The 25408-nt window shown below is 42.1% G+C and overlaps 1 protein-coding gene across 1 annotated transcript in view; it reads left to right on the plus strand.

The window, feature by feature from the left end:
• The first annotated feature begins 856 nt into the window (after positions 1-856).
• Positions 857-25408, plus strand: part of STKLD1 (serine/threonine kinase like domain containing 1) — a 30776-nt gene continuing 6224 nt past the window's right edge. The window contains exons 1-16 of the mRNA XM_075015858.1: positions 857-871; positions 1165-1263; positions 2339-2383; positions 3992-4066; positions 4711-4815; positions 5285-5355; positions 6577-6692; positions 6956-7074; positions 7177-7337; positions 8086-8216; positions 11406-11489; positions 15445-15561; positions 18103-18243; positions 19817-19945; positions 21191-21319; positions 22868-22996. Of these exons, the coding sequence (XP_074871959.1) occupies positions 857-871; positions 1165-1263; positions 2339-2383; positions 3992-4066; positions 4711-4815; positions 5285-5355; positions 6577-6692; positions 6956-7074; positions 7177-7337; positions 8086-8216; positions 11406-11489; positions 15445-15561; positions 18103-18243; positions 19817-19945; positions 21191-21319; positions 22868-22996 (1666 nt within the window). The remainder of the gene's footprint in view (positions 872-1164; positions 1264-2338; positions 2384-3991; positions 4067-4710; positions 4816-5284; positions 5356-6576; positions 6693-6955; positions 7075-7176; positions 7338-8085; positions 8217-11405; positions 11490-15444; positions 15562-18102; positions 18244-19816; positions 19946-21190; positions 21320-22867; positions 22997-25408) is intronic.

The raw sequence follows: 25408 nt of genomic DNA on the forward strand, positions 1-25408 counted from the left end.
CACGAGTAACTTTACTGATAGGAGATGTTACCAGGAGTGATATTGGTAGCATCAAAGCCTACTTCTAAGAGTTTGTTATAAGAGTTGTACCTGGCTGGAGCAGGGTTGCTCCAGAGCCATGACTGGGCTGCTGCATTTCCCCCGGCCTTCGTTTATTTTAAATTAAAACAGGATACATTGGAAAGAAATCTGAAGCATGCTGCAGTGGTGTACACTACAGATGGTGTTGTAGCTGTGTAGTTAATGACATGGGCAGGAGAGAGGGGGCATTGGGCAGGGCATGGGGCAGAAAGGCATGAGGCAGGGTGAGAAAGGGCAGAAAAGGGGTGGTGTTGGTGGAAGGTGAGGACACGGGGTGATGTGGTGGGAAGCGGGGTACAGGGAGGGGAAGCAGTGGTGGTGACAGGCGGAGAACACAGGAGTGGAGGGGGAGCAGGAGTGGTGAGAGGTCGGGGCCCGGGGGAAGGGGCAATGAGAAGAAGGCCTGGGAGCAAGGAGGGGGGGAGGAGACATGGGCACAGAGGGGCAGGACAGTGAGGAGAGGGCACGGGGGGGCAGAAGAGACTACAGGGGGCAGAGCAGTGATGAGGGACTGAGGGAGGTGGGGGGCACGGAGTGAGGTGCAGTGAGGAGAGAAGGTGGGGAGGGGCGATGCAGAGGAGAGGCAGTCGGCAGAGGGGAAGGGGGGGGGCGAAGAAAAGGGGCGGGGCTCAGAGGGGGGCGTGGGGGCGGGGCAGAGAGGGAAGCCCAGGGGCGGGGGCGGGGAGGCGGTCGCGCTGCGCAGCACGCGGAGGAGGCGGCCGTTGCTGGCCTGGCTCTCCCGGGCGGCGGTGGGCGGGGACTCGCTGCCGCTGCCATGGAGCGCTACACGGTGAGCTGCTGCGGCTGCCCGGATCAGACCCTGGCGGGGGCCCGAGCCGTTGTCCGCGGGAGCTGAGCGGTGCCTGTGCCCTCCGGAGGCGGGGAGCTGGGGTTCCCATTGCCCCCGGGAGTGGGTACCGGGGGTGCCTATGGAGACGGGGCCACTCGGGTGCTTGTTGCACCCCGAAGCAGGGAGCTGGGGACGCCCGATGCCCCCTGGCGGAGGGGAGCTGGGGGCTGAGGCAGGCCGGGATCCCGGGTGTTTGACGCCCGCATTTCTCAGCGTCTGTCCTGCCCGCACAGGTGCTGCAGCAGCTGGAGCCCGGGGCGCTGGGCACCACGCTGCTGGCGGCGTTGAAAGGCGAGAAGGAAGGTGCTGGGCGGAAGTATGCACTGAAGCAGGTGAGAACGTGGTTGCCGTGACGACGGGATGCCGCTCTCCAGTGTAACTCCGCGGCCCCATTTGCCTCCGAGTAAGAGACCCAGATACAAACCAGCCCGCACACTGGGTCTGGGTTGGCTTGTGTTTGGAATGGTGCCGCTGCCTTGAGCTGCTGCTGTTTTCCCGTCAGTTACCAGCGCATAAAGGCTAAGGGGGTAAAAGACTAAACTGAGTTCCTCCTTGGGCATTTTTCCTCCAAGTCACCCTGGTTCTCATGGTGCAGGGGAAGCACAAAGATGATCAATTGTAGCTTTTTATTGCTGCTGAGTCCAGCCAGCAATCAGTTTGTTGTTCTTGCCAGGAAGATCTGAGCACCAACAGTCGATTAAATATAAAATAAATATATATAAATTTGAAGATGTACCTATCTCATAGAGCTGGAAGGGATCTTCAGAGGTCATTGAGTCCAGTCCCCTCCACTCACAGCAGGATCTGTTACCATCCCTGATGGATTTTTTTTTAAATGTATTTGCCCCAGATCTCTAAATGGCCCCTCAAGGATTGAACTCGCAGGCCAGTGGTCAAACAACTGAGCTATCCCTACCCTCTTTTTAAACTGAAATTGCTTGTACTATCATACAAAAAATTTGTAGCCGAGCTAGGAACTGAACCCTCATGTTTCAAGGTACCAACCACTGACTTAATCACGAGATCATCTTTCTTGTCTATTAGGCTGGTAGCATATAATTAGGGATGGTACAAAAGTTATGCCAATTTGCTTATAAATTGGGTGCAAAGCTCATTCTCTTGGTGGGGTTACTTATGTGATGCTTAGTGTCATAAAGCTTGGCCATCTCTGTATCATAGTCTCATCCTTGTCTTTTGCTATGTTCAAAAGAGCAGAAATGTAGCACTTCATCTGATGAAGGTGGTCTGTCCCATGAAGGCCCATCACTGAATAAATCATTTTGTTATTCTTTAAAGTGCTACATTTCTGCTGTTTTGTTTTGTTGGAGTACAGACCAACAGGGCTACTTCTCTGTTACTTTTCATTCTGCTATGTTATAATCTTTGTCTTTTGTTTATTTGGTACAGGTTGAATGCATTGATGAACAACAAGCAAATGATGCCCTGAAGGAGGTAGCAATGCAGCCTTTCTTTACTGGTCTTGTTAAGATGGAGCAAGTGTTCATCTTAAACAGTAAATAATCCTCTATCAGCAATACTTTTGAAATTATAAACAGCTCTACCTGATTGGGACATCGACTACTGCATAGACTGTCTTGTTGCTCCCTTTCATAAGGTTCCAGAGTCTGGGTTCCAGCCTGAACCTGAGTCTACACAGCAGTTTTATAGGCCAGCAGCCTGAGTCCTGCAAGCCAGAGTCAGCTGACTCAGGCCAGCTGTGGGTGTTCATTATAGTGTAGACGTATCCTAAGATTCCAGTAACATAGTTCAGCTTATGAGGTTTTTATTAACAATTCTTGGACCAGAATGTATGGGTTCAAGTGGCCAGCTGTTCTCAATGAATGGCACTCATTTCAGAACCTTTATTTGTTTACCGTTAGGACACAAAGCCCATCTGTTTGGTCACTAGCTGCAAGGATGGAGAGTTGTCTCCTGACCACGCTATTTATTATTAATTACTTAGTTTCTATTTAGTCCATGTGATTTTAATGGTATAATGATTTTTGTGCCCATGGATCTAGAAATTTTGTAATGGGAATGTTTTCACTGGCCTTTCCCTTCTGTGGTACCTGTATTGTGGATATTTCAGTAATCAGTAAAATAAATGTTATAATAATAAGTCAGCAATATTTCTAATATTATCATTATTTTTCCAAGAGAACACAGATATTCACAACGCAGTGGTCTAGTATCACCGTTGCAGTATCCTGCCTCTAGCTCCTGCTGTTCAAAATGAGTGGGAACATTTATAGCCAATTAATATGTAGTTGTGGTAAATAAGTAACTAAAATGTCCTATTCTACTCAATATCAGCCCCCGTGTGTATTCAGAATTTGATCTGCAGACTTTACTGACCAAAGTTTGAGCCAAATTGTCCACTGTTGTAATTCTATTAAAGTAACTTAAGTTATGCTAGCTAGGAATTTGGCCTTTTTAAAATACTTTTTACTTCAGTTAGCTCTGCAGAGACATGAGCACAACTTTGGGAGAGTGAGCTGTATTGTGTTCCAGCTCATACATCAACAGCTGATTTTTTTTTTTTCGGTAAGTTCCAGTTGCAGGATCTATGTTGGAGACTTTTACTTTATGGCTAAATTTAGAGAAGTGGATACTTTGTGCTTTGTAGTTACACCTACAATTCACAGTGGACTCATGTAAACTGTAGAGGATGGGTGTACCAGACAGAACCAAGCTTGTCTTCCAAATTCCAGGATGATTTCTCAAGGCTGTCAGTTAGGAAGCAATCTTTTTACTTATGAACTTGTGTTGAGAGATGTCAATTGTTGAAACCCACTATGCTATTTTTACAGTTATGTTTAGAGTAGAGCTTCACTTAGGTACTATATTTAACTTTTACTGACACTGCTTTGATTGCAGATGTGAAACAGAACTTAAAAATAAAAAGGATTGGGCCTAGCTGCTTTGACAGGGACATAGCATGAATGCTAGTCAGAGATCTTCCTGTTATGTTCTGTGTTTGGAAGACCTTTTCTTAATTCCGGAGAAAGAAACATGTGGATTCTACCTTAGTTAGGGTTTCATTTGCTATCTTTCCAACAGGCAATGGATCTGCTGAAACTTCAGCATTCAAACATCTGCATTTATAAAGAATTGTTTATCACCTGGGATAATAAGGTGAGAATGAAATGGTGTGGGTTAGAGTGGAGCCTACAGTAATCACGGGGATGTCAAAGTTTCTGTGGCTGAGCAAGGGGACACTTAAGGTTTTCAGGCCTTTGCGTGAACCTCTTTCTGTGACGTCAACTTTGAATTACCTACCATTGGGCAGCACAACATGGCTGTGTTGCATCCTAGTACCTGTGCATCTATTTGCAGGGTCTTCTCCTTTTGCATCCATATGCAGCAGACACAATTTTTAATATTTTGCTGTTCCTTGCTTGCCTGAATAAAACACCTTAAAAATTGGCCCATAAGAAGCCAGAAGGCCAAAGCTGCTACTTTGTGGACCTGATCCTGGACTCTACATGGGCCTAAATCCCACTGAATTCAGTAGGATTTTCATTTGAGTGGAACTGCTTTTATAGTTTCAAAGGCAGAGGCTTGCTCCTGTTAGAAGTGGATGTTTTATGTTAAAGTAGACAAGAGTAAATAGTGACTGTTTTGTGAGAGACAAATAATCCCATCACATGCTTCCATAGTGTGCACCAAATCTGTTTGCCTGGTTCAATGATCCAACTGCTGATTTGTAGATTTATTACTGGATAGATATGTCATTACCTGTAAGTGACTGAATAATGTTGTCCTAATGTCTGTTGCAGATTTCATCTGTCTTTCTTTGTCTGGTGATGCAGCACTCAAGCCAAGGAGACCTTTCATCTTTGATCAAGGCAAAGAGGAAGGAGCGAAAGAAAGTAGAAGATACGGTAAAAATAAAAAAAAATGACAGTAGAGGAATCTTATTGAAGTGCAAAGGAATTCCACTGTTTTTATCTTTCTTCCCCACTTCTGTCCTTTCCCAGTTCCTCCCCAGAAACATCAATGCACAATATTTATGATTAAAGCAGGAGACCAGGAGTTCAAACTTTTGAATTCCCTTTCCCTGCTCTGCCACGAAATCATTGTACAATCACAATACTTAGCACTTATAAAGTTTTGTGCTCCTGGGCAACTCAGTCTTTATGTGCTCTTGTTTATTCTTCTGAAAAATGGTGATAATAGGGCCTAATTCATAATGGTAAGTTGCAGGGTAACTGATCTGCAGAAACTGAGAATAGTATTGCCACCTGGATGAGAGCCTGAATCAAGCTAAGCAGCCTTCTTGTGATTAGATGTCTTATTTCACCATGTAATTGTTCTTTGTATGCTTCATTTTTTGTTTGTGTTTGTCAATAGGTTATTCAGAGGTTCCTGGGGCAGATGGTGGATGCTTTGTTTTATATACACAAGCAAAATATTCTCCACAGGTAAATAGAAATACCAACCTTCTTGACTGCTAAACATTTGCCTCTCTGCAGCTGAATTATCACTTCAGCACAACTATTCACTGGAGAAGCAAGATTTGTACATTTTGGTACGCTGGTAACATAGGTGCCAACTTCTCATCTTCCCAGAGGAAGAATGAAATACTTGACCTGCCACTTCCACTCCAAGCCCTGCCTCCACTCCGTCCCTTCCCCTAATGTTCATCTCACCTCTTCCTGCCCCTGCTCCGCCTCTTCCCTGCCTGCTCTCCTGAGTGTGCCTCATCCCAATCCTCCACCCCTCCCAGAGCTTAACCATGGCAAATCGGCCGTTTGCAGTGCTCCAAAAGTGGTGAGAGGGAGGTATGCATAGGGCTGCTGGGGCATGAGATGCCTGGAGGGAGAGGGCTCAGAGGGGGAGCTTGGCACTGGGGAGTGCTCAGAACCCATTAACTTTTCCTTGTGGGTGCTCCAGTCATAGTGCACCTACAAAGTCAGTGCCTGTGCCATGATGAGGCATTTCAGAAGTAAGATGGAGTGTCCAAATGAACTTATATTAGAGATGGATGATTTGTAGAATTACTGTGAAAATATTAATCAGCACTTTTCTCTTTCCCCCACCATTTTTTCCCTCGGTGTTGTTTAACTTCATAGACAGTAGTCTGAGCATGAATTTACTGATTAAAGCAGGGAAGTGGAAGTTATGTCCCTCGATTCTATTCCTGCCTTTGATTGTTGTGCGACTTTAGGCAAGTCATTTAATTCATATGTTCTCCCCCAGATTTATTCATCCACAAAATGGGGGCATCCTAACTTTTGACTATTCGTAAAATGTTCACGATCCTGTAGTCATAGAATATTGACTCTTTTTATTCACATTCATATTACAGACTATAGTGATGTATAAAACTTGGCATGTGAGCTGTGGCTTTCATAAACTAAAAGAGAGAATGAGGTGAAAAGGAATAAGAGAGGAGATAAGACCAGTGTCTTGCTCAATGTTTGTATAAAGTTGAGGCTTCAGTTGTCAAATTTTGAAGTTTTTTGCGTTTTTTCACAGCAAAAAGGGAAAATTAATGTATTTTATTTACCTCATAATTTGTAGCTTAAAAGCAAAGCCCATCTTTTTGTGTATAGAAGGTCTCAGAGATAAGGAGCTTGTAGCCATGCGTCAGGATGCTCTGATTTAATTTATTGATAAAAAAACTTTTCTCGGTGTTGCAGAAACCTCAAACCATCTAACATCCTTTTAACTGAAGAAGCATCCTTCATGCTTGGCGATTTCAGTGTGGAAACGCTTATGACTGATGAAATGAAATGGAAGATAAGAGCAGAAGAAGGTAGCTGTTCAATATTTTAGTTTACAATATTTGCAATAATGTATAAAAACTTAGATCTTGGAGAATTGTTTGTCATTAATTGTAGTATAGTTCTTTAGGATCTTTTGCAGCATATCACCAGAAGAAAGCTAACTCACTGTAGAGTCTTTCTGACTGAATTGTTCTTTGATGTGAAACTGCTGTCTAAAGGTCACACCCATACAAGCAAAGCAAAACATTACACAGTATCGCAACCATGACAGATCTGACATTTATTTCAACAGATCCAGAGTCGAAATCCTGGATGTCCCCTGAAGCCCTCTGCTTTTCCTTTAGTGAGAAGTCTGACATCTGGTCTGTAGGATGTATTCTACTTGACATGATGACCTGCTTCTTTCTAAAAGTATGTACCTTGACCATTTCACTGTGAATTTAGTGCCATGACCTCCTGTAGCTCCACACAGTGAATACATACAGGTTTCTACCAATATTCTGCTCTTTACAGGAGAAAGACATAATTTCGTTACTGCAGGATATTCGAAAGGACACTAGCAGTCTTGAGAGAGTTCTGACGTTAATGCAGAAAAGGAATAAGGATACTCTGCCTTTGTCTCCAATTTTACTTACGATGTTACAGATTCAGCCCACTGAGAGACCTGCAGCAAAGTGAGTTCTGGACATTTTCCCCTGCCCCATTGTGTCCTTTGCTTTTCTCCCCATCAGCTGTAAGAGGGAGTGTTCTTCAGAGTTTAGATTAGGGAACTGAGAGCCAGGGCTCTTATGTTCTGTGCTTGTCTTTGCAACTGATTCACAGGGCTTCTTTGTTGTCAGAAAGTCATTTTATTTATTGCCCCAGTTTCCCCATTTTTGAAATGAGTGTTCTAGTCAATTGTGTTGGAGAATTATGGTATAAAGCAAAGTTGTAGACAATCTTTTGGTGGCTGAGCTGAAGTCTGTATACAGTTTGAGTTATCAGAGAACATCAGCACTAAGGTAGTGGCATTCAACTTGTGGGCCACTTGTGGTCCAGTCAGCACATAGCTGTGGCCCATGTGGCATTGTCAGGGTTATACAGGTAGTATTGGATGTGTCCCACAATGTTAAATTGATTGCAAACCACTGTACTAAGGTTTTATTTTTATATTAGAATTTCAAAGCTCTCTGGAAACAAGTAAGCCTCAGAGCACATCAAGAGATTGGTTAGTGTTATGGCCACTTTCTAGCTAGGCAAAATGAGACACAGTGGCTAACTGATTTGCCCACAGTCACAAAATCAATGAGAAAGGTCAAGATCAGAATGTAGGTGTCCTAACAGCCAAAACCCTATTTTACCCACTAACATTGCCACTTCCAACAAAACATACTAAAATCAGCAAGAACAATTTGTTGACCTCCTTTCTCTCTTCTTCTCTAGGGATCTGATTGATATTCCATATGTTACAGAATGTTTGACTATTGGTGGTTCCTCCTTATCAAAACAGGAAAAAACTGTGCCTTCAGCAATTTTAGATGTGCTCCTTGAAGGAGGAATTGGAAGTGTTTTAGGTAATCAGGAAAATCTGTTGCCTTTGAGATACTTATATTAATTTCCTGTTGTGCCATGTATGCTCTATTTAGGATATATTAGTGCTTGGTCCTGCTGTGAGGGCAGAGGACTGGACTCAATGACCTCTCAAAGTCCCTTCCCGTTCTAGTGTTCTGTGATACTACAGAAGGGGTGGGGAACCACCACTTGTGGTCCAGATCCAGACCATAGCTTGTCTGGATCTGGAATCTGAGGCCCAGGGCTCCCCTCCATGGTATCCAGCCTGTGGAGCCCCAAACCTCATGGGCTGGAACATGCAAGCCACGGTCCAGACCCAGACTGTGGGCTTGGCTGGGGTCAGGGTCTGGGGGCCAGAGAGCAGGAAGCAGTTCTAGGAACTGCTGCTGGTTGCTGCAGTTCTCCCAGCCAGTAGGAGTAGCAGCGGCCTGGGTAGCCTGCCTGGAGGCTTCCTTCTGCTGCTCTGATTGGCCAGAATTCCAGCCACTCAGAGCAGCAGAGGGTAGTGTCTGGGAGCAGTGGGGAGGGGGCACAGAGCCTTGTGTGTCCAGGGGTGCTGCAATGGTAAGTGCACCCCTGTTGCCCATACACTATGCCCCCAGAGGTCCTGCACCCCTGCCATGCAGACCCCATGTCCACACCCACCCTGACCCCTCCCTCCCAAGCCCTCCAGCCCCTCCTTCTCAGACCCCACAACCCTTCCTATACCCCCCTCCTGCCCAGACTCCCGACCCGCACTCTACTTATGCCTCTTCCCTCCCAGACCCCACACCTCAAATCCTTCTGCAGCCTTCCTGTATCCTAGCCCCACACCCACAGCCTGCTCCTGCACCTCCTCACTCTCGGACAACCCATCCCGCCCAAATCCTCTATCTCCTGCACCCTCCTTCCCAGCAGACCCTGTAGCCCTGACCCTCATGCAGTCAGGGACCATATCAGTGAGGTTTTTTTGCTTCTTACTTCTGTGGCCCCCAACTGACTTGTTTACAAATCAGAGGCCACTGACCCAAAAGAGTTTCCCCCTCCACCACTGTACTCCAGAAATGAGTGAATGAATGGATGGCTACCCATTGCACCTGAAATGAAATGCATCATGCTTTTGACCAAAAATTTCTATGTCAACAGTTTTATAACTTCATAAGATTAGTAACTCTTACGTAATGTGATGTCCAAAGAGGTTGAGAGCATCTTATTAAAAGAATTTGTCACTGTTCTGAGGTTTGTGAGGGGGGGCTCTCTCCCTACTCTGATTGCATTCTAGTTTACCCCAGTTAACCTGATTAAGATATTCAGTTAGGAGTATTATTGGCTAAAGAGAAAAAGTTGCTACTTTAAAGAATGTCATTGCCTTTACATTTTATTAACATAATTTCATATGGTTTTTTAAACATGTAAATAATTAACCTATGAACACATAAGGAATTTAATGAGGCAGCAACATTATGAGGTTTGTTGTGGCTCCTACATGTATCTAGCAAGATACATCTTATGTATATTTTCTTTTTAAAAAAAATCCAAACTTCGTGTATCATAGGACTGGAAGGAACTTTGAGAGTTCATCTAGGCCGTTTCCTCTTGCATATGGCAGGTCTAAATATTATCTAGACCAGGTGTAGGCAAGATACAGCCTGTGAGCCAGATCTGACCTGCCAAGCCTTTTAATCCAGCCTGCTGCCAGCCCCTGTGGCAGGGAGCAGCTCAAAACAGCTAGCTGCTCTCTGTGCTGCTTAGAAGGGAGAGCTTTGCATGCTGCTCCACTATCCCGGAAAATCTCTCAGCTCCCATTGGCGGGAAACAGCCACTGGGAGCCGAGAGATTTTGCTGGGGGAGGGGGCAGTGCAGCACAATTTCTCATCTCCCATTGGCTGGTTTACAGCCAATAGGAGCAGAGAGTTTTTCTGGTAGGTGGGGGAAGCACACTAAGTCCTCCGCCAGCACAGAGAGACTTATGGAATAGCCAGTGGGCTGGGGCTCATGGCAGGGAACTGTTTAGGTAAGTGCCTCCCCACCAGAGCCTGCCCCAGTCACTGCACCCCAACTCCCTCCCAGGACCTGCACCCCTGTCCTATGCCAAAATCCTCTCCTGCACCCATATCCCCACCTGGACTGTGTACCCCAACCTTCTGCCCCAGGTAACAACCCCCTCATTCAGCCAAACTGCCTCTCAGACTCCATACACCTCCTGCACCCCACTCTTCTATTTCGAGCTCCCTTCTGCCCCCATCCTCCATCACAGACCCCACACACCCCCTCCATATAAAAGTATGGCCCTTGACCACTTATCAGAATCTTGGAGGGGACTTCCCCATCAAAAATTACTGCTTACCATGATCTAGACCATGGGTGTCCAACCTTTTGGCTTGCCTGGGCCGCATTGAGTGAAGAGGAATTGTCTTGGGCTGCGTATAAAATATATAATATAGTTAATGTATATAAATCACATAATAATGTTAAAAGTTTACGATCTTGTGGGGCCGCATTACTAGCTGTCCAGGGCCGCAGGCGGCCCGCGGGTCGCAGGTTGGACATGCCTGATCTAGACTATTTATGACAGATGTAGAGGGGTTGCAATAATCAGTAATAAATATGTCTGGTTTCTAAAGTTTAGCCGCTCCATAAACCTGCTAGGGCCCTAGGGTTGTGGGTTTTTTTTGCTCTTGAGCTTTTCAGCATCACAGAGTAGACAGACTGAAGAAAATGTTGCATATGTATGGGATCAGATCCATAGCTGATGGAACCAGCATAGCTCTAGTAGCTTCAGTGGATCCCACTTCATGTTATCTGGGGATCTGGCCCATGGCTTTTGTCAGGGGGTTGAATAAAATTAATTTCAGTTTTGAATAATCTGCTCTGCACAAGATAAAACGTGTGTAAAACCACCAAAGCCTCAGTGCTATGGTTTCCTGAAACATCAAATGCCATGTATATAGGTGGTGAAAGAACTTATTTTTTGTTTTGTTCATATGTCAACACCTCTACCATTGTGAAGTGAGAGAGAGAGTGATACTTGCCAATTTTAAAATGTTTTTACTTTCTTTCAGTTTCTTTTTCTGTTTCTCAAGTTGAATTTCTATGTTAGGTGAATTTACAGGCTAGGTACAGAATAGGAAAACAATAAAATCATGAACTTACCTTATAAATTTTTGTCTAAAATGAGGTAGCAGAAACTTGTGATGTCTTGTTTTATGCAGAATTTATGCAGACTTACTGGGATGTACAGAAGGCTCAAGCAAAAGCCATAAAGCACCTGGCCAGCTTACTAGGAGATGAAAATGGTATGGGTCAGCATTTGGGCTTAATGTGTTCTTGCTCTGTGTTTGCATTCTGAAAATAGTTGTGGGGGAACATATTGCATAACAGTTTATTGGTCTGTTGGAAAACTGGGTTCATATTCTGCCCTTGGCTACAAGTGCAAATGAGTTTGATTGGTCCCAACCTATTTTCCATTTGTGTACATGTGGAAACAACCCACACATTTGCATAATTAGCTACCTATCTCTGGTGGGGAAAAGTTTGGACTAACATAGCAGAGATAGTGTTGGACAGCACTGGAGTGCACGGGCAAAGCTGTGTTTGTGGAGCAGGACCAAAGATGCCATATTTGAGGGCTGGTATATGCTGTTGGAGACCTGTGAGTTTCCATGTCTAATAACAGGGAACTGGAATTTTAGTATTTTGCAAGAGCTGTGTGTTACATAGCTTCTCTCTCAATTATGCCTACCTCCCTCCACTGCTATTAGACAATTACTTTTATGAATTCCAAATTCACTCCATTAAACAAATTCCATTAATAGTACTCTTATTTCAAACCATTTTCACATTTAACACTGACATTAAAACTTTAGTATTAAAAAACAGATGTTTATAATCTAGGTAGATATTAAAGTGTAATGGTTTAATGCTGGACTGTAAGCAATAAGGGGAAAGAACATGGTTATTTTGAGTCTTCAATGAATTTCTGTGAAGGATTTCAACTGAAAAGTGACTTTTGCCATGGAAATAATGTGACTGTCTGATAAACAACCATTTCAATAGGCATAAATAGAGCCTCCTTAGCAAACATATATAAGTGGAATTTGTTACAATAGATATTTCTGTCTATGAGCATGCTTAGAATGGTTTCCAAGAGGACATCCCAGTTTCTTTGAACAATTTCCCCTTTCAACATCATGTTTAGTGGGTTTGTTTCCTTCCTTTTGGGTATTTAATGCTGTCAAAGACTTGCTGGATCTGAGAAATCTAGTAAAATAATCTCCCTGCTTTCTGCCACCTGAGTCTGAAGCTTAATTTCTCAGCACTATCACACCAGCATATGTCACGTAGAACAGCGGTTCTAAACCTTTTTAGACTACTGTACCCTTTTTGGTAGTTTGTCTTACATACCTCCAAGTTTCACCTCACTTAAAATTACTTGCTTACACAATCAAGCATGAAAATACAAAAGTGTCACAAGATATTATCACTGAAAAATTGGTTATGTTCTCATTTTTATTATAAAATAAAAAATTGGAATAAAAATACTTTAGTTCAGTGTATAATATATAGACCAGTTTAAATTAGTCATTGTATGAAATTTTAGTTTGCAATGACTTTGCTAGTTCTTTTTATGTGACTTAACTTGACTTAAATGAGCAATTAAATGATTTCTTTGCTTCAGTCTTCACGGCTGAGGATGTTACAGAGGTTCCTAAATCTGAGCCAGCCTTTTTAGGTGACAAATCTGAGGAACTCTCTCAGATTGAAGTGACATTAGAGGAGGTTTTGGAGTTAATTGATAAGCTGAATAGTAACAAGTCTCCAGGACCAGACGGTATTCACCCAAGGGTTCTGAAAGAACTCAAATGTGAAATTGCGGAGTTATTAACAGTGGTTTGTAACCTATCCCTTAAATCCACTTTGGTACCAAATGACTGGAAGACGGCCAATATAACGCCAATATTTAAAAAAGGCTCTAGAGGAGACCCTGGCAATTATAGACCGATAAGTTTAACATCAGTACCAGGCAAATTAGTAGAAACACTAGTAAAGAATAAAATTGCAAGGCACGTAGAAGAGCACGAATTGTTGGGCAAAAGTCAGCATGTTTTCTGCAGAGGGAAGTCGTGTCTAACTAATCTATTAGAATTCTTTGAAGGGGTTAATAAACATGCGAACAAGGGGCACCCAGTGGACATAATATACCTAGATTTCCAGAAAGCCTTTGACACGGTCCCACACCAAAGGCTTTTATGTAAATTAGGCAGTCATGGGATAGGAGGAAAGATCCTTTCATGGATCGGGAATTGGTTAAAAGACAGAAAACAAAGGGTTGGAATAAATGGTAAATTTTCACAATGGAGGAGGGTAACTAGTGGTGGTCCCCAGGCGTCAGTCCTGGGACCGATCCTGTTCAATTTGTTCATCAATGATCTAGAAAATGAGGTAAGCAGTGAGGTGGCAAAGTTTGCAGCTGACACCAAGTTGTTCAGGACAGTCAAAACCAAAACAGATTGTGAAGAACTACAAAAAGATCTCAGCAAACTGAGTGATTGGGCAGCAAAATGGCAAATGAAATTTAATGTGGGTAAGTGTAAGGTAATGCATGTTGGAAAAAATTACCCAGATTACACGTACTACATGATGGGGTCAAATTTAGCTACGACAAATCAGGAAAGGGATCTTGGAGTTATAGTGGATAGTTCCCTGAAGACATCCACGCAGTGTGCAGCGGCAGTTAGTAAAGCAAATAGGATGTTAGGAATTATTAAAAAAGGGATCGATAATAAGACAAAAGATATCATACTTCCCCCATATAAAACTATGGTACGCCCACATCTTGAGTACTGCGTGCAGATGTGGTCTCCTCACCTCAAAAAAGATATATTGGCATTAGAAAAGGTTCAGAAAAGGGCGACTAAGATGATTAGGGGCTTGGAACGGGTCCCATATGGGGAGAGGCTAGAGAGACTGGGACTTTTCAGTTTGGAAAAGAGGCGATTGAGGGGCGATATGATAGAGGTATATAAAATCATGAATGGTGTGGAGAAAGTGAATATAGAAAAATTATTTACCTTTTCCCATAATACAAGAACTAGGGGACACCAAATGAAATTGATGGGTAGTAGGTTCAAAACTAATAAAAGGAAATTTTTCTTCACACAGCGCACAGTCAGCCTGTGGAACTCCTTGCCCGAGGAGGCTGTGAAGGCCAGGACTCTATTAGGGTTTAAAAAAGAGCTTGATAAATTTTTGCAGATTAGGTCCATAAATGGCTATTAGCCAGGGATAAAGTATGGTGCCCTGGCCTTCAGAACAAGGGCAGGAGATGGATGGCAGGAGATAAATCACTTGATCATTGTCTTCTGTTCTGCTTCTCTGGGGCACCTGGCATTGGCCACCGTCGGCAGATGGGATGCTGGGCTGGATGGACCTTTGGTCTGACCCAGTATGGCCATTCTTATGTTCTTAAACCTTTATACTCTGAGTAGAGCATAGGTCTTTTACAAATCTCCTCCATATCACTCTGTCTCAAGACAAAACTTCTAGGTGATTCCAGGAGTACCCCAGGTATTGTCCTTCAGTGTCAGTAGATCTTCTCCACATTGTCTGAGGTCATCTTTGTTTGCGTTTTCCATGTGAGTTCCATGTGACAGCTTGACAGACTATGCTGGATGTTGGTTTTCTGAGTGTGTGGCCTAGCCATACCCCACTTCCTTCTCTTGATTTGAACATTGAGTGATTCTTGTTCTGCTCTGTTCCAGAGCTCCTCATTTGTGATAAAGTATTGCCATGTGATGTGAAGGTTGTACCTTAGGCATCTGTATGTGAATGTCTGTAGCTTGTGAATGAGTTAATGGACCCCATGGAAGACCTCTGCATACTCCCAGCTTATTCATATTTCTGATTGAAAGACGTTGATCTGGAATGTAGCCATCCAAGAATTGTGATTCTTCCTCCTGAGAGGAAGATGGCTACAATTAAGTTGAAGAAAATGTCTTATTATGCCTGCTTTAATGCAGAAGAATTGCCCATAAAACTACTGGTCTCAGTGCGTAATGTTTCATCTTGACATGCACAGCTTTTGTTTTAGATCAAGAACATTACTCATCCATCTCAGCCTTACCAAGTTATGCACAGGTCTGTCTGTGTTATATTGAAGTCTGTGTCAAATTTTAGGTGGGAAGTACATAGATCAGTTAAGCTGTTCATAATATTGTTAAATGTTGACTGTAATAATTCTTTTCTCCACAGCTTTAATGTATTTGCTAGAACTTGTGGATCCTATAACTTGTGCATTGAGGAATCATATAGATTCTCTAGAGCTACAGTTAGATGGCTGCAGATTACTGGTCAACATTATTGGCCAAGGTACAGTAATGAAGTTCCATACAAAACACTGAGCAGTAATTTATTACATGGAACAAACAAGATGCAAAATGGATTTGATGACTATGCATACTAAGATATTAAGAGGTAAATTTATATTTACATGGGAATTTAGCCAACTTTAATGGGACTTCAGATTCTCTTGGGTGGGTGGGTTTATTTAAATCAGAGTGATGGAAATCAGCAAGCGAGAGAATTTGATAATCTTGATAAACAAACTTGCAGTTAAATAATCCTATTTTGCATTTGTCTACATAGTAGTTTTCCTAAAGAAAGTATGATTCTCTTTACTTGGTTTTATCAGTAATACATGTTTATTTGCTGCTAAAAACAGCCTTTACATTAAATTTGGTATTTTTGTTTGCTAACCAGGAGGATACCCTATACCTATACACAGTATCTTTTTGATTTAAAAAAAATATATAAAAAGAGGAGCCGGTACTCAGCTAGGTCTACCTCCCTACCCTCCAGCCAATCCCATGCCTGGGTCTGCTGAGGTGCAGGCACAAAAAACCCACAGCCCATATATATTTGTTTGACCAGATATTTTAATCAGATTCTTAATTTTTATAATAGAAAATATTTTATTACAAATATTTCCTATGTAAAAAAACAAAACTAGTATTTTTCAATTCACCTAATACAAGTACTGAAGTGCATTCTCTTTATCATGAACATTGAACTTACAAATGTAGAATTTTGTGTAAAAAAAAAAAAAAAATAACTGCATTCAAAAATAAAACAATGCAAAACTTTAGCACCTACAAGTCCAGTCTGTCCCACTTTTTTGTTCAGCCAATTACCAGACAAACAAGATTGTTTTTTTGCATTTTCAAGAAATACTGCTGTCAGCTTCTTGTTTACGGTGTCACCTGAAAGTGAGAGCAGGCACTGATGTGGCACTGTTGTAGTCGGTATCATGAGATATTTATGAGCCAGATGTGCTTCAAATCTATATGTCTCTTTGTGCTTCAACCACCATTCCAGAGGATGTGTCCATGCTGATGAGGGGTTCTGATCCAAAGCAGTGCTGACCAATGCATGTTTATTTTCTTCATCTTAATTAAATGCCATCAGCAGAAGTTGTGTCTTTTTGTATCCTGTAGCTTCTGCATCAGTGTTGCTCTTTTAAGACTCCTGAAAGCATGCTCACTCCTCTCAGGTTATGGAATGCACTTCAGATTCTTAAACCATGGCTGCTATATCAATCTTTAGGACTCTTACATTGGTACTTACTTTGTGTTTTGATGCATCTACAATGGAAGTGTTCTTAACATGAACAACGTGCTGGAAATGGATCTGAAGAAGTGGGTCTGTCCCACAAAAGCTTATCACCAATTAAATAATTTTGTTAGTCTTTAAAGTGCTACATTTCTGCTGCTTTAACATGTGTTGGGTCATCATCTGAGACTGCTATAACATATTTGGCAGAATGGGGGTAAAACAAAACGAGAGGTATACAATATTCCCCCATGTAATTCACTCTCATATCTACTTAATGCTGCAACAAGCCTGATAAGTGAGAAAGCATGTCCTCTGGAGTGATGGCCAAAGCATGAAGGGGCACATGAATAGTTAGCCTATCTAGCATGTAAATACCAGCTCTGTTGTAAAGACTGCACATAATAGAGATTCTTAATGCAGACCATGACATTATAGCTTATTTATAAACCTTGAGTTGACCTCAAAAGTAACAGAGAGGTAGCTGTGTGAGTCTGTACTTCAACAAAACAAAACAGCAGAAACATAGCATTTTAATTTTGTTAGTGCTACATTTCTTCTGTTTTGTTTTGTTGACCTCAAAAGTTAGACTCCTTCTTCCAATAGCAGCTGTTAACTTGTTAAAATTTGAGAGGGCTCACTGATGCAGCAAATTACTTTTTATTTATTTTAGTAAACATTGACTTTTAAAGAACAAACACTTTTTTGTAAAGTCCCCCATCTCCAAGTTCTGCATGCAGACTTTAACCAAGTTTATAAACGAGTGTCATGGTTCAGTGCTAGTGTTAAATTCTCAGAATATACAATTGCAAAGTATGCCACAGAATGAACAAACAGGGTGATTGCTCATATGTCCAGTTCACAATTTAAGGATCAGTTGTCAGCTGTGCTTTCTGCATATGATTTAGATGCTTGTATTTGGAAATATAGTTCTAGCATCTAACACAATTTCTGTATAAGTATGGTTAACTTTAGGAGCAACCCATAGGTTAAAGTTTCCTCTGGATAAAAACATATCCATGTGCAAAAATTTTATAAATAATTAACCATGCTTCCCTTTCATTCTTCTTGTACCCTATCTTCATTTTTTGACATAATTTCTGCAATTTTCATATATTTCTGTGGGAAAGTGAAACAAAAAGATCAGTTTGATTTTAACAAGAGAGAGAAAATAACAGTATGGTTTATTTTAAGTCATTAAAAGATGTTTGCTTCATGGTATACCTATGCTGAGAGCAGGAAGAATCAAATTTCAGTGAAAGCTTCTGAAGACTCCTTTTGCTCCATGTTTTCTTTTGACAGCCCTACAACACAATGTGGATGTGGAGATGTTAGCTGGGGAAGCAGTAATCCATTCTCTGTTAAAGATAATGAGAACGTATTCTGAAAGTGAAGAACTACTCTCAATAATCTGCACTTTACTGATGATGATTTCAGCCAGTGGTGGGTCATCTGATCATTTCACATGTTCTTTTTTATCCTTTATCTGCTGGATTAAATACATAATGGAGAACTCTGTGACTTAATATAGGTATGTGGCTGTACGTAGGTTATTTTTTTCATCTCAGAAAGCATTAGTCAGCCAGTTCCATGTGCAAGACAATTGGGAGCATAAGAGAGATGCTTTGTTTTCTGAATGGTTAGAGATTAAATCTGTTAGAGGTGATGTGTTCAGTCTTGGTTGGCTAACAAACTATTCTTATTAACTTATGCTGATAGTAATTCTGGCAGAAATTAGGACCCAAAACTGGGGTTCCATTGCTGGCTCTGCCTCAGGGCATGTCTACCCTACAAATTTAAATTGACCCACATTAGGTTGAGTTATGGCAGTGACTTCGTGTCCACGCTACCCTCCTTCTGTCAGTGGTGCACATCCTTACTAGGTGCGCTTTCACAAACAGAAAAAGGGGAATATGGGGGTGGCAGCTGAGTGTCAGGGCTCTCAGCTCCTTGCTGAGAGCACAGCCGACTCCTGGATAGTCACCTTTTTGTTCCTAGCTGGGAGTTGGGATTGGGGGGAAAGCTGCCTAAGGCTTCTCACCTCCCTGATCAGAGAGCCTCTGGGCAGTAGCCTGGCTGGGAGTGGGGAGCCAGGTTAGCCAGGCTCTAACTGTCTGGCTTTCTTGTCAATTTCATGGCTCCAGCATGGAGCATACAAATAACACAGTCTACATATGTTGGTGTAGTAGGGCACTTACATTGGTGGGACAAGTGTAGTATGCACACTGACATAATTAGGTTGACAAAAGCTGCCTTACATTGATCGATTGATTAGTGTAGTTAGACCAGGCCTCAGACTGCTTTTGTGCAGTCACTTAATTTCTCTATGTATAAGTTTCCATTTCAGCCTAGAATTACTAGTTGACTTGTGTCCAGCTCCAGATCACATTTTGATGTTCTTTGGTGGTTTTGGTGAAGGACTGGGGAAGCTTTATCAGTGCAAAAGGAACACGTGCAAAGAAGCACATGGAGCTCTTCAGGGAGACGACTGAGAAACATGAAGAGCTCCACCTGGCTCAAGAGCTTGCCTCTCTCCCCAACAGAACTTAGTCAAATAAAAGAGATGATCTCGCCTATCTTGTCTAAAAATATCAAGTAGTTTATTTCAATTTATGAAAAAAACAGCTAAGAGTCTTGGCACTTTTGATCTAAGTTACTAAGTTTTTGTTCAGAATGAATTCTTAAGTCTAGAGTTGACAAGGATTGCTAGACTGACTTGAATGGCAGTAACTCTCCCATTCTTCTTCCTTCCTCCCTCTCTCCCTCCCACAAAGCTCAGAACTCTGATAGGGAGAGATGGCTAAATTGAAAGTGTTTGAAAAGGCCAGTCATACTAGTAGAATCTGTGTGCATATGATTCTCATTAAGAATCTAGTACATTTTTTTGCTCATTTTCATATTGCCCTTGATCATATTATGTTACTCCCTTGTTTCATGACTTCTTTTTGATTTAAGTTTGTTTTGTAGTGGTGTCAGTGGCAATCTAATATAATATGTCCATTGTTGTGCTTACTAGAAAAGGCTGCAGAGGAACTGAGGAAAGCAGAAGTTATCACAGATGTTCTGTCAATTATAAGCAATTTTCCTCATAACAGACAGATCTGCTTCTCTTGTTGTGGTATTCTCTGGAGTTTGGCTGTGAATGGTAAGTAGTATCCAGCACATACTGTGCTTAGCTGGCTTTAGCTTGTAGGTCGGGGTTGAATCTTTTTACTGACTTCCCCCAACTTTGAGGATAGTGGGGTGTTGGAGAAAAGAATGTGGTTGAGAACTTTGTTTGAATAGCATTAGAAGATCTGTCACTGAGCTGTGGGGCAACACAGACTGAAGATCAGTGTAAACTTCTCAGATTTTTTTTTTTTTGTGGTAAGGATACAATTTGTAAATTTTACTGTAGCAGGCTGAGGGGCATACTGTTTATAAACATTCAGAAATGAAAAGTTGGTTATTTGTATGCAGGCTGTATCACTTATGTGATGAGTTGTGATAAGAAGAAGAATGAAGTATAATGAGCCAATTGGAATCATTTAAGAAAAAAGCTTAGCAGATGGAGGTGAAATAGATGATACATTGGTTTCGTGCTGTAATTGCCTTTGAAATAAGTTGTTTTTTTTAATAATCCCACAACACACTCTAGCAGTCTTGGAAGGAGATTTTTGTAAAATACCTGCATTCCTATCCTGCAGTCCTGTCATATGTCATAGTTGAAACAGGATCATGCTAATTCTTGAATAGAAACCTCCAAAGAATGTTACCGGGGCCATTCTTTCCTTGAGTGCTGAACCAAGACCACAGTATTGCATTCCGGGTTACTGTGATGCTACCGAAAGGTCCCCTGTTGCACCAGACCCAAAGCTGAGGTTCTGACCATAGGTGGTGGTTATATTCCATTGCACTTCTTGAAAAAGCCCAGATGTGTTATTCTCATTGTCAAGGTCAGAAAAACAAAACAAATATGAGTAACTGTATTCTGCATATTTAATTTCCCACCACAAGTTCAACGTGGTATTTTTCTTTGTGTCCATTAAATATCATTCCTGAGCACTCTTTTCTACCCACAGATGGCCACATATTAGGTGTGGGTGAAGCAAGTCCTGTATATGGTCTGCATGTCAAATTAATCTTACAAAATTTTGCAGATGAGAGCAGCTGGAGTAATGCAAGAGTATTGTATGAATGTGAAGATGAGCTGATGGAAGGAATCCAGAGCATGATCAAATGACTCAAATATATAACTAACCAATAGTGTATTTTTAATATAGAAAACGTAACTTCTGTGATCTCTTTGTGCAGTAAAATGTTTGTCTGCAATTTTAACTTGCTCACTATATTTATATTTGCGTTAAACACTGTTTGTTACATTTGCATTTGGATTTTCTTCCTAATTCAGAAAGGAACATGGGGCAAGCATCGCTAAAAAATGCTGTCCAGATTATTACTGGAGTCCTCCAAGAACACTGCGAGAATGGAGAGGTTGTTGAGTCAGCTTGCTCTGCCCTCTGGGTTCTGACACTTCATGGTGAGTTTTCAGGCTTGTGACGCCTTATGCAGAAAATACAAAACCACACACTCCACAGTCTGACAAATTCACACACTGCAGTTATTTAAATAGTAATTTAATATGAATGTTGAAGAAGTGAATCATTTATAAGTTACCTAGATGTAATACAACTTATTCTACCTTAGCTGGCTTTATACCTATACTTGAGCTGGCAACAAATAGTTACCCTCCTAACTTAATGAACACTCCCTAATTCTGCTCTTTCTGATAACCTCAGATGGAGCTTAATTTAGTAAAAACTCTTAGGTGGGTTAAGTAAATATATGTCAGATACTATAGTGATGAGCAAAATTTAAGAATGTGTATATAGAATAGAGTGTCGCCACTTAATTGTCTTCTCTCACAAGTAAAGAATCTGGTTTGTTACTCTCCATTCCTACATAAAACCAACCAGTACAGTATTAGTACTTTGGAGTGTATTACCAGAAGAGGGGTTTTACACAAGTGTCAGGTGTGCCTTGGGAAGAAAATAAATTAAAAATAAAAGCAGCGTCTTTATATCATTATGCATGTACATTAAAAGGAACATCTTTGTATGATTCTGGTACTAAAGCTCCCTTGGAATCACTTTATAGATGGAAAAAGAAAAAGCAGTCAAGTAGCACTTTAAAGACTAGCAAAATGGTTTATTAGATGAGCTTTTGTGGGACAGACCCACTTCTTCAGACCATAGCCAGACCAGAACAGACTCAATATGTAAGGCACAGAGAACCAAAAACAGTAAGCAAGGAGGACAAATCAGAAAAAGATAATCAAGGTGAGCAAATAAGAGAGTGGAGGGGGGAGATCAAGAATTAGATTAAGCCAAGTACGCAGACGAGCCCCTATAGTGCCTCAGAAAGTTCCTGTCCCAGTTTAAACCACATGTTAATGTGCCGAATTTGAATATAAAAGCCAGCTTGGCTGTTTCTCTTTGAAGAACGGTGCGAAAGTTCTTTTTCAGTAACACAGATACCTTTAGGTCATTAATAGAATGCCCCATTCCATTAAAATGTTGACTGACTGGTTTGTGGATCTGGAGTGTTTTGATGTCTGTTTTGTGCCCATTAACCCTTTGTCTAAGGGAGATGGAAAACATACTTGCAGGACTTTCGTGTTTGCCTTTGGACATCCTTACACAAGTGACCCTTTCTCCTTTTTCATCTCCACCATTCAAATCCCTTCTTATGGCCACAGTCTTTCTAGCCAATGCATTTTTTCCACCCCAGTCCCTACAAGTAACGTATGTTGCTTTTCCAGTATTCCTAGTCCTTGCTGATCTGGGGAGTTGAGGGACTGGGGACAGGAACTGAACTGGGAGCTTCACCTAGCAGATGGCTTATAACTATCTCTAAGTCCCAAGACAACTCGTGATGCTCGGACATTCTATTTGCTGTAATAGCCCTGGGTTATAGTAAAAGAGGCCAAACAGGGCTTATTTTTTAGGACTGGTGTATAGTAAAGGAATCCTTGTAGAGGGACAGAAGTTGTAAACACTGATGGGTATTTTACTGGCTATTTTTGCAGGCTGCCTAGTTGAAAACCAGTATGAACCAACAACTCTGCTTCTTTTGGATGCTCTCAGGATGAACCCAGAAAGACCAGTGTTGGTGAAGAATGCCTGCTTGGCCTTGGCAAGCCTCCTAAGGATTTCGGGTAATAGTCCAGAAAGATGTTTTTAACAATGGCAGGTGGGCGTCCAGGCAAACAGCACTGTATGGAGTTTTAGACCAAAGATTCTCAGTGGGCTTGAGAGTAACATCTGCCCTCCTGGATCAGTGTTATCCTTCTACCCTTAGGAGAAGAACGTTGGGGCTGGGTCTACACTAGAGAGTTCTGAGAACAACAAGAAGTCTTGTGGCACCTTATAGACTAACAGATATTTTGGAGCATAAACTTTTGTGGGCAAAGACCCACTTCATCAGATGCGGGGGGGGGTGTGGTTTCAGAGAGGTATTTAAAGAGTGGGGTCCCAGTAAGAGGGAGGGCCAGAGCTGACAAGGTCTATTCAGCAAGGCGGAAATGGCCCAGTATCACCAGTACTTATCTAAAGAGGAAAAAACAAGTCAGATTAGACAGGGGGATTTGAGCCTTTGTCAGAGTCTAATGGGGAGATATTAGCACCCAGAGCAGAGAAACTGCCTTTGTAAGGTGTGAGCCACTCCCCGTCTCTGTTTGATCCATGGTTAATGGAGTCAAATTTGCAAATAAATTTCAGCTTAGAGATTTCTCTCGCCATTTGATTTTTGAAATTGTTTTGTTTCAGGACTGTCCCCCTTAAATCTGCCACTGAGTGTCCAGGGTATAATTTGTACTATTTCAGATTTGGGGACAAATTGTACCTTCAAATCAGTGGACTCCCCATTAGACTCTGATGAAGGCTCACATCCCCCTGTCTGATCTGACTTGTTTTTTCCTCTTTTGATAAGTACTGTTGATACTGGGCCATTTCCACCTTGCTGAATAGACCGTGTCAGCTCTAGCCCTCCCTCTTACTGGGACTCCACTCTTTAAATACCCCTCTGAAACCAACCCCCCTATGCATCTGGTGGAGCGGGTCTTTGCCCACGAACACTTATGTTCTAAAATATCTGTTTGTCTATAAGGTGCCACAAGACTTTTTGTTGTTCTCGAAGCTACAGACCAACACGGCTACCTCTCTGATAGTAGAGAGTTCTGTCGACAGAAGGGGCATTCTGTTGACATAACGCAGGGAGCGCCGACATACTTAAATCATTCTGTCAACAAAGTCTTGACGGAACTCTGCGTTTTCCTTTACAGTATTAGCCCTCACAAATTTGAAGCATAACAATCTCTAGACAGAGTACCGTCAACAAAAATACAGTGTAGAAACTTCTGTCGACAGAGAGAGCTTCCAGTTGCCTGGCATCCTTCTTTGCAGAGCTGCCATTCTGCTTTCTGGTACCAGAGGGCAGTGCAGTCTGGCAGTTCTCTATCTACAGAGAAAGTTGGGTGTAGAGGCACTCTGTTGACAGAGGTTGTGTCAAGATTTCCCTGTTGACAGTTTAACTTCTGTCGACAGATGTATCTAGTGTAGACATAGCCTAAAAGAAAACTGGAATAGCTCCTCCTGGTGGATCAGCAGAGGGTGGGGAATGCTGTTGTAAGCTCTCATTGTATTTAAAATAGAAATATAATTGGAGATACACGTCTCCTAGAACTGGAAGGGACTTTTGGAGGTCATCTAGTCCAGTCCCCTGCCCTCTTGGCAGGACCAAGCACCATCCCTGACATCTGTTTGGCCCAATCTCTAAATGGCCTCAAGGACTGAGATCACAACCCTGGGTTTAGCAGGTCTATGCTCAAACCACTGAGCTATATGTTGATTAGTAACAGAGAGAAAGCCGTGCTAGTCTATATACTATCAAAACAAAAAAGCAGAAAAGTAGCACTTTAAAGACTAACAAAATAATTTATTAGGTGAGCTTCCATGGGACAGACCCACTCCTTCGAGTCTCTTCTGGTCTGGCTATGGTCTGAAGAAGGGGGTTTGTCCTACGAAAGCTCACCTAATAAATTATTTTGTTAGTCTTTAAAGTGCTACTTTACTGCTTTTTTATTTTGATTGTATTTAAAATGCTTTCTGATGAGGTTGCATGACCACGAACCAAGGGTATGTGGGACACGAAGATGACTTTTGTCATGCAGAAGAAAAGTGTCACCTGGTTACACAATCCTACCTGTTCTCTGAAGGTACATCAGAATACTTTTTCAAGGCAGGGGAAGAATGGGTACCATAGAGCTGAACTTCAGTTTTTCTCCTCATGTTACTGGTATGTTAACTGTGTATTGTCAGGGGGTCCCAATGCATACTGTTCAAGAAGATCCCAGGAAAAGAGATGGAAAACAGTAAAGTTTGCAACTACTCAGTACCCTAGTAGCAGAGGCCAAATAAGGTTTCCTGGAGCCAGAGCAAGGGGAGGGAGAGGGTCGTGCCCCCAGCCTCCACCCTTTGCACCTGTGAGCTCTGCCCACAACCCCAAACGCTTCTGTCCCTTCTCTGCCCTGTTCCGTTACACCCTTCCCCTCATAGCCCTACAACAACTA

Source organism: Carettochelys insculpta, chromosome 21 (assembly GCF_033958435.1).
Source record: "Carettochelys insculpta isolate YL-2023 chromosome 21, ASM3395843v1, whole genome shotgun sequence".
In the NCBI taxonomy this organism is placed as follows: domain Eukaryota; kingdom Metazoa; phylum Chordata; order Testudines; family Carettochelyidae; genus Carettochelys; species Carettochelys insculpta.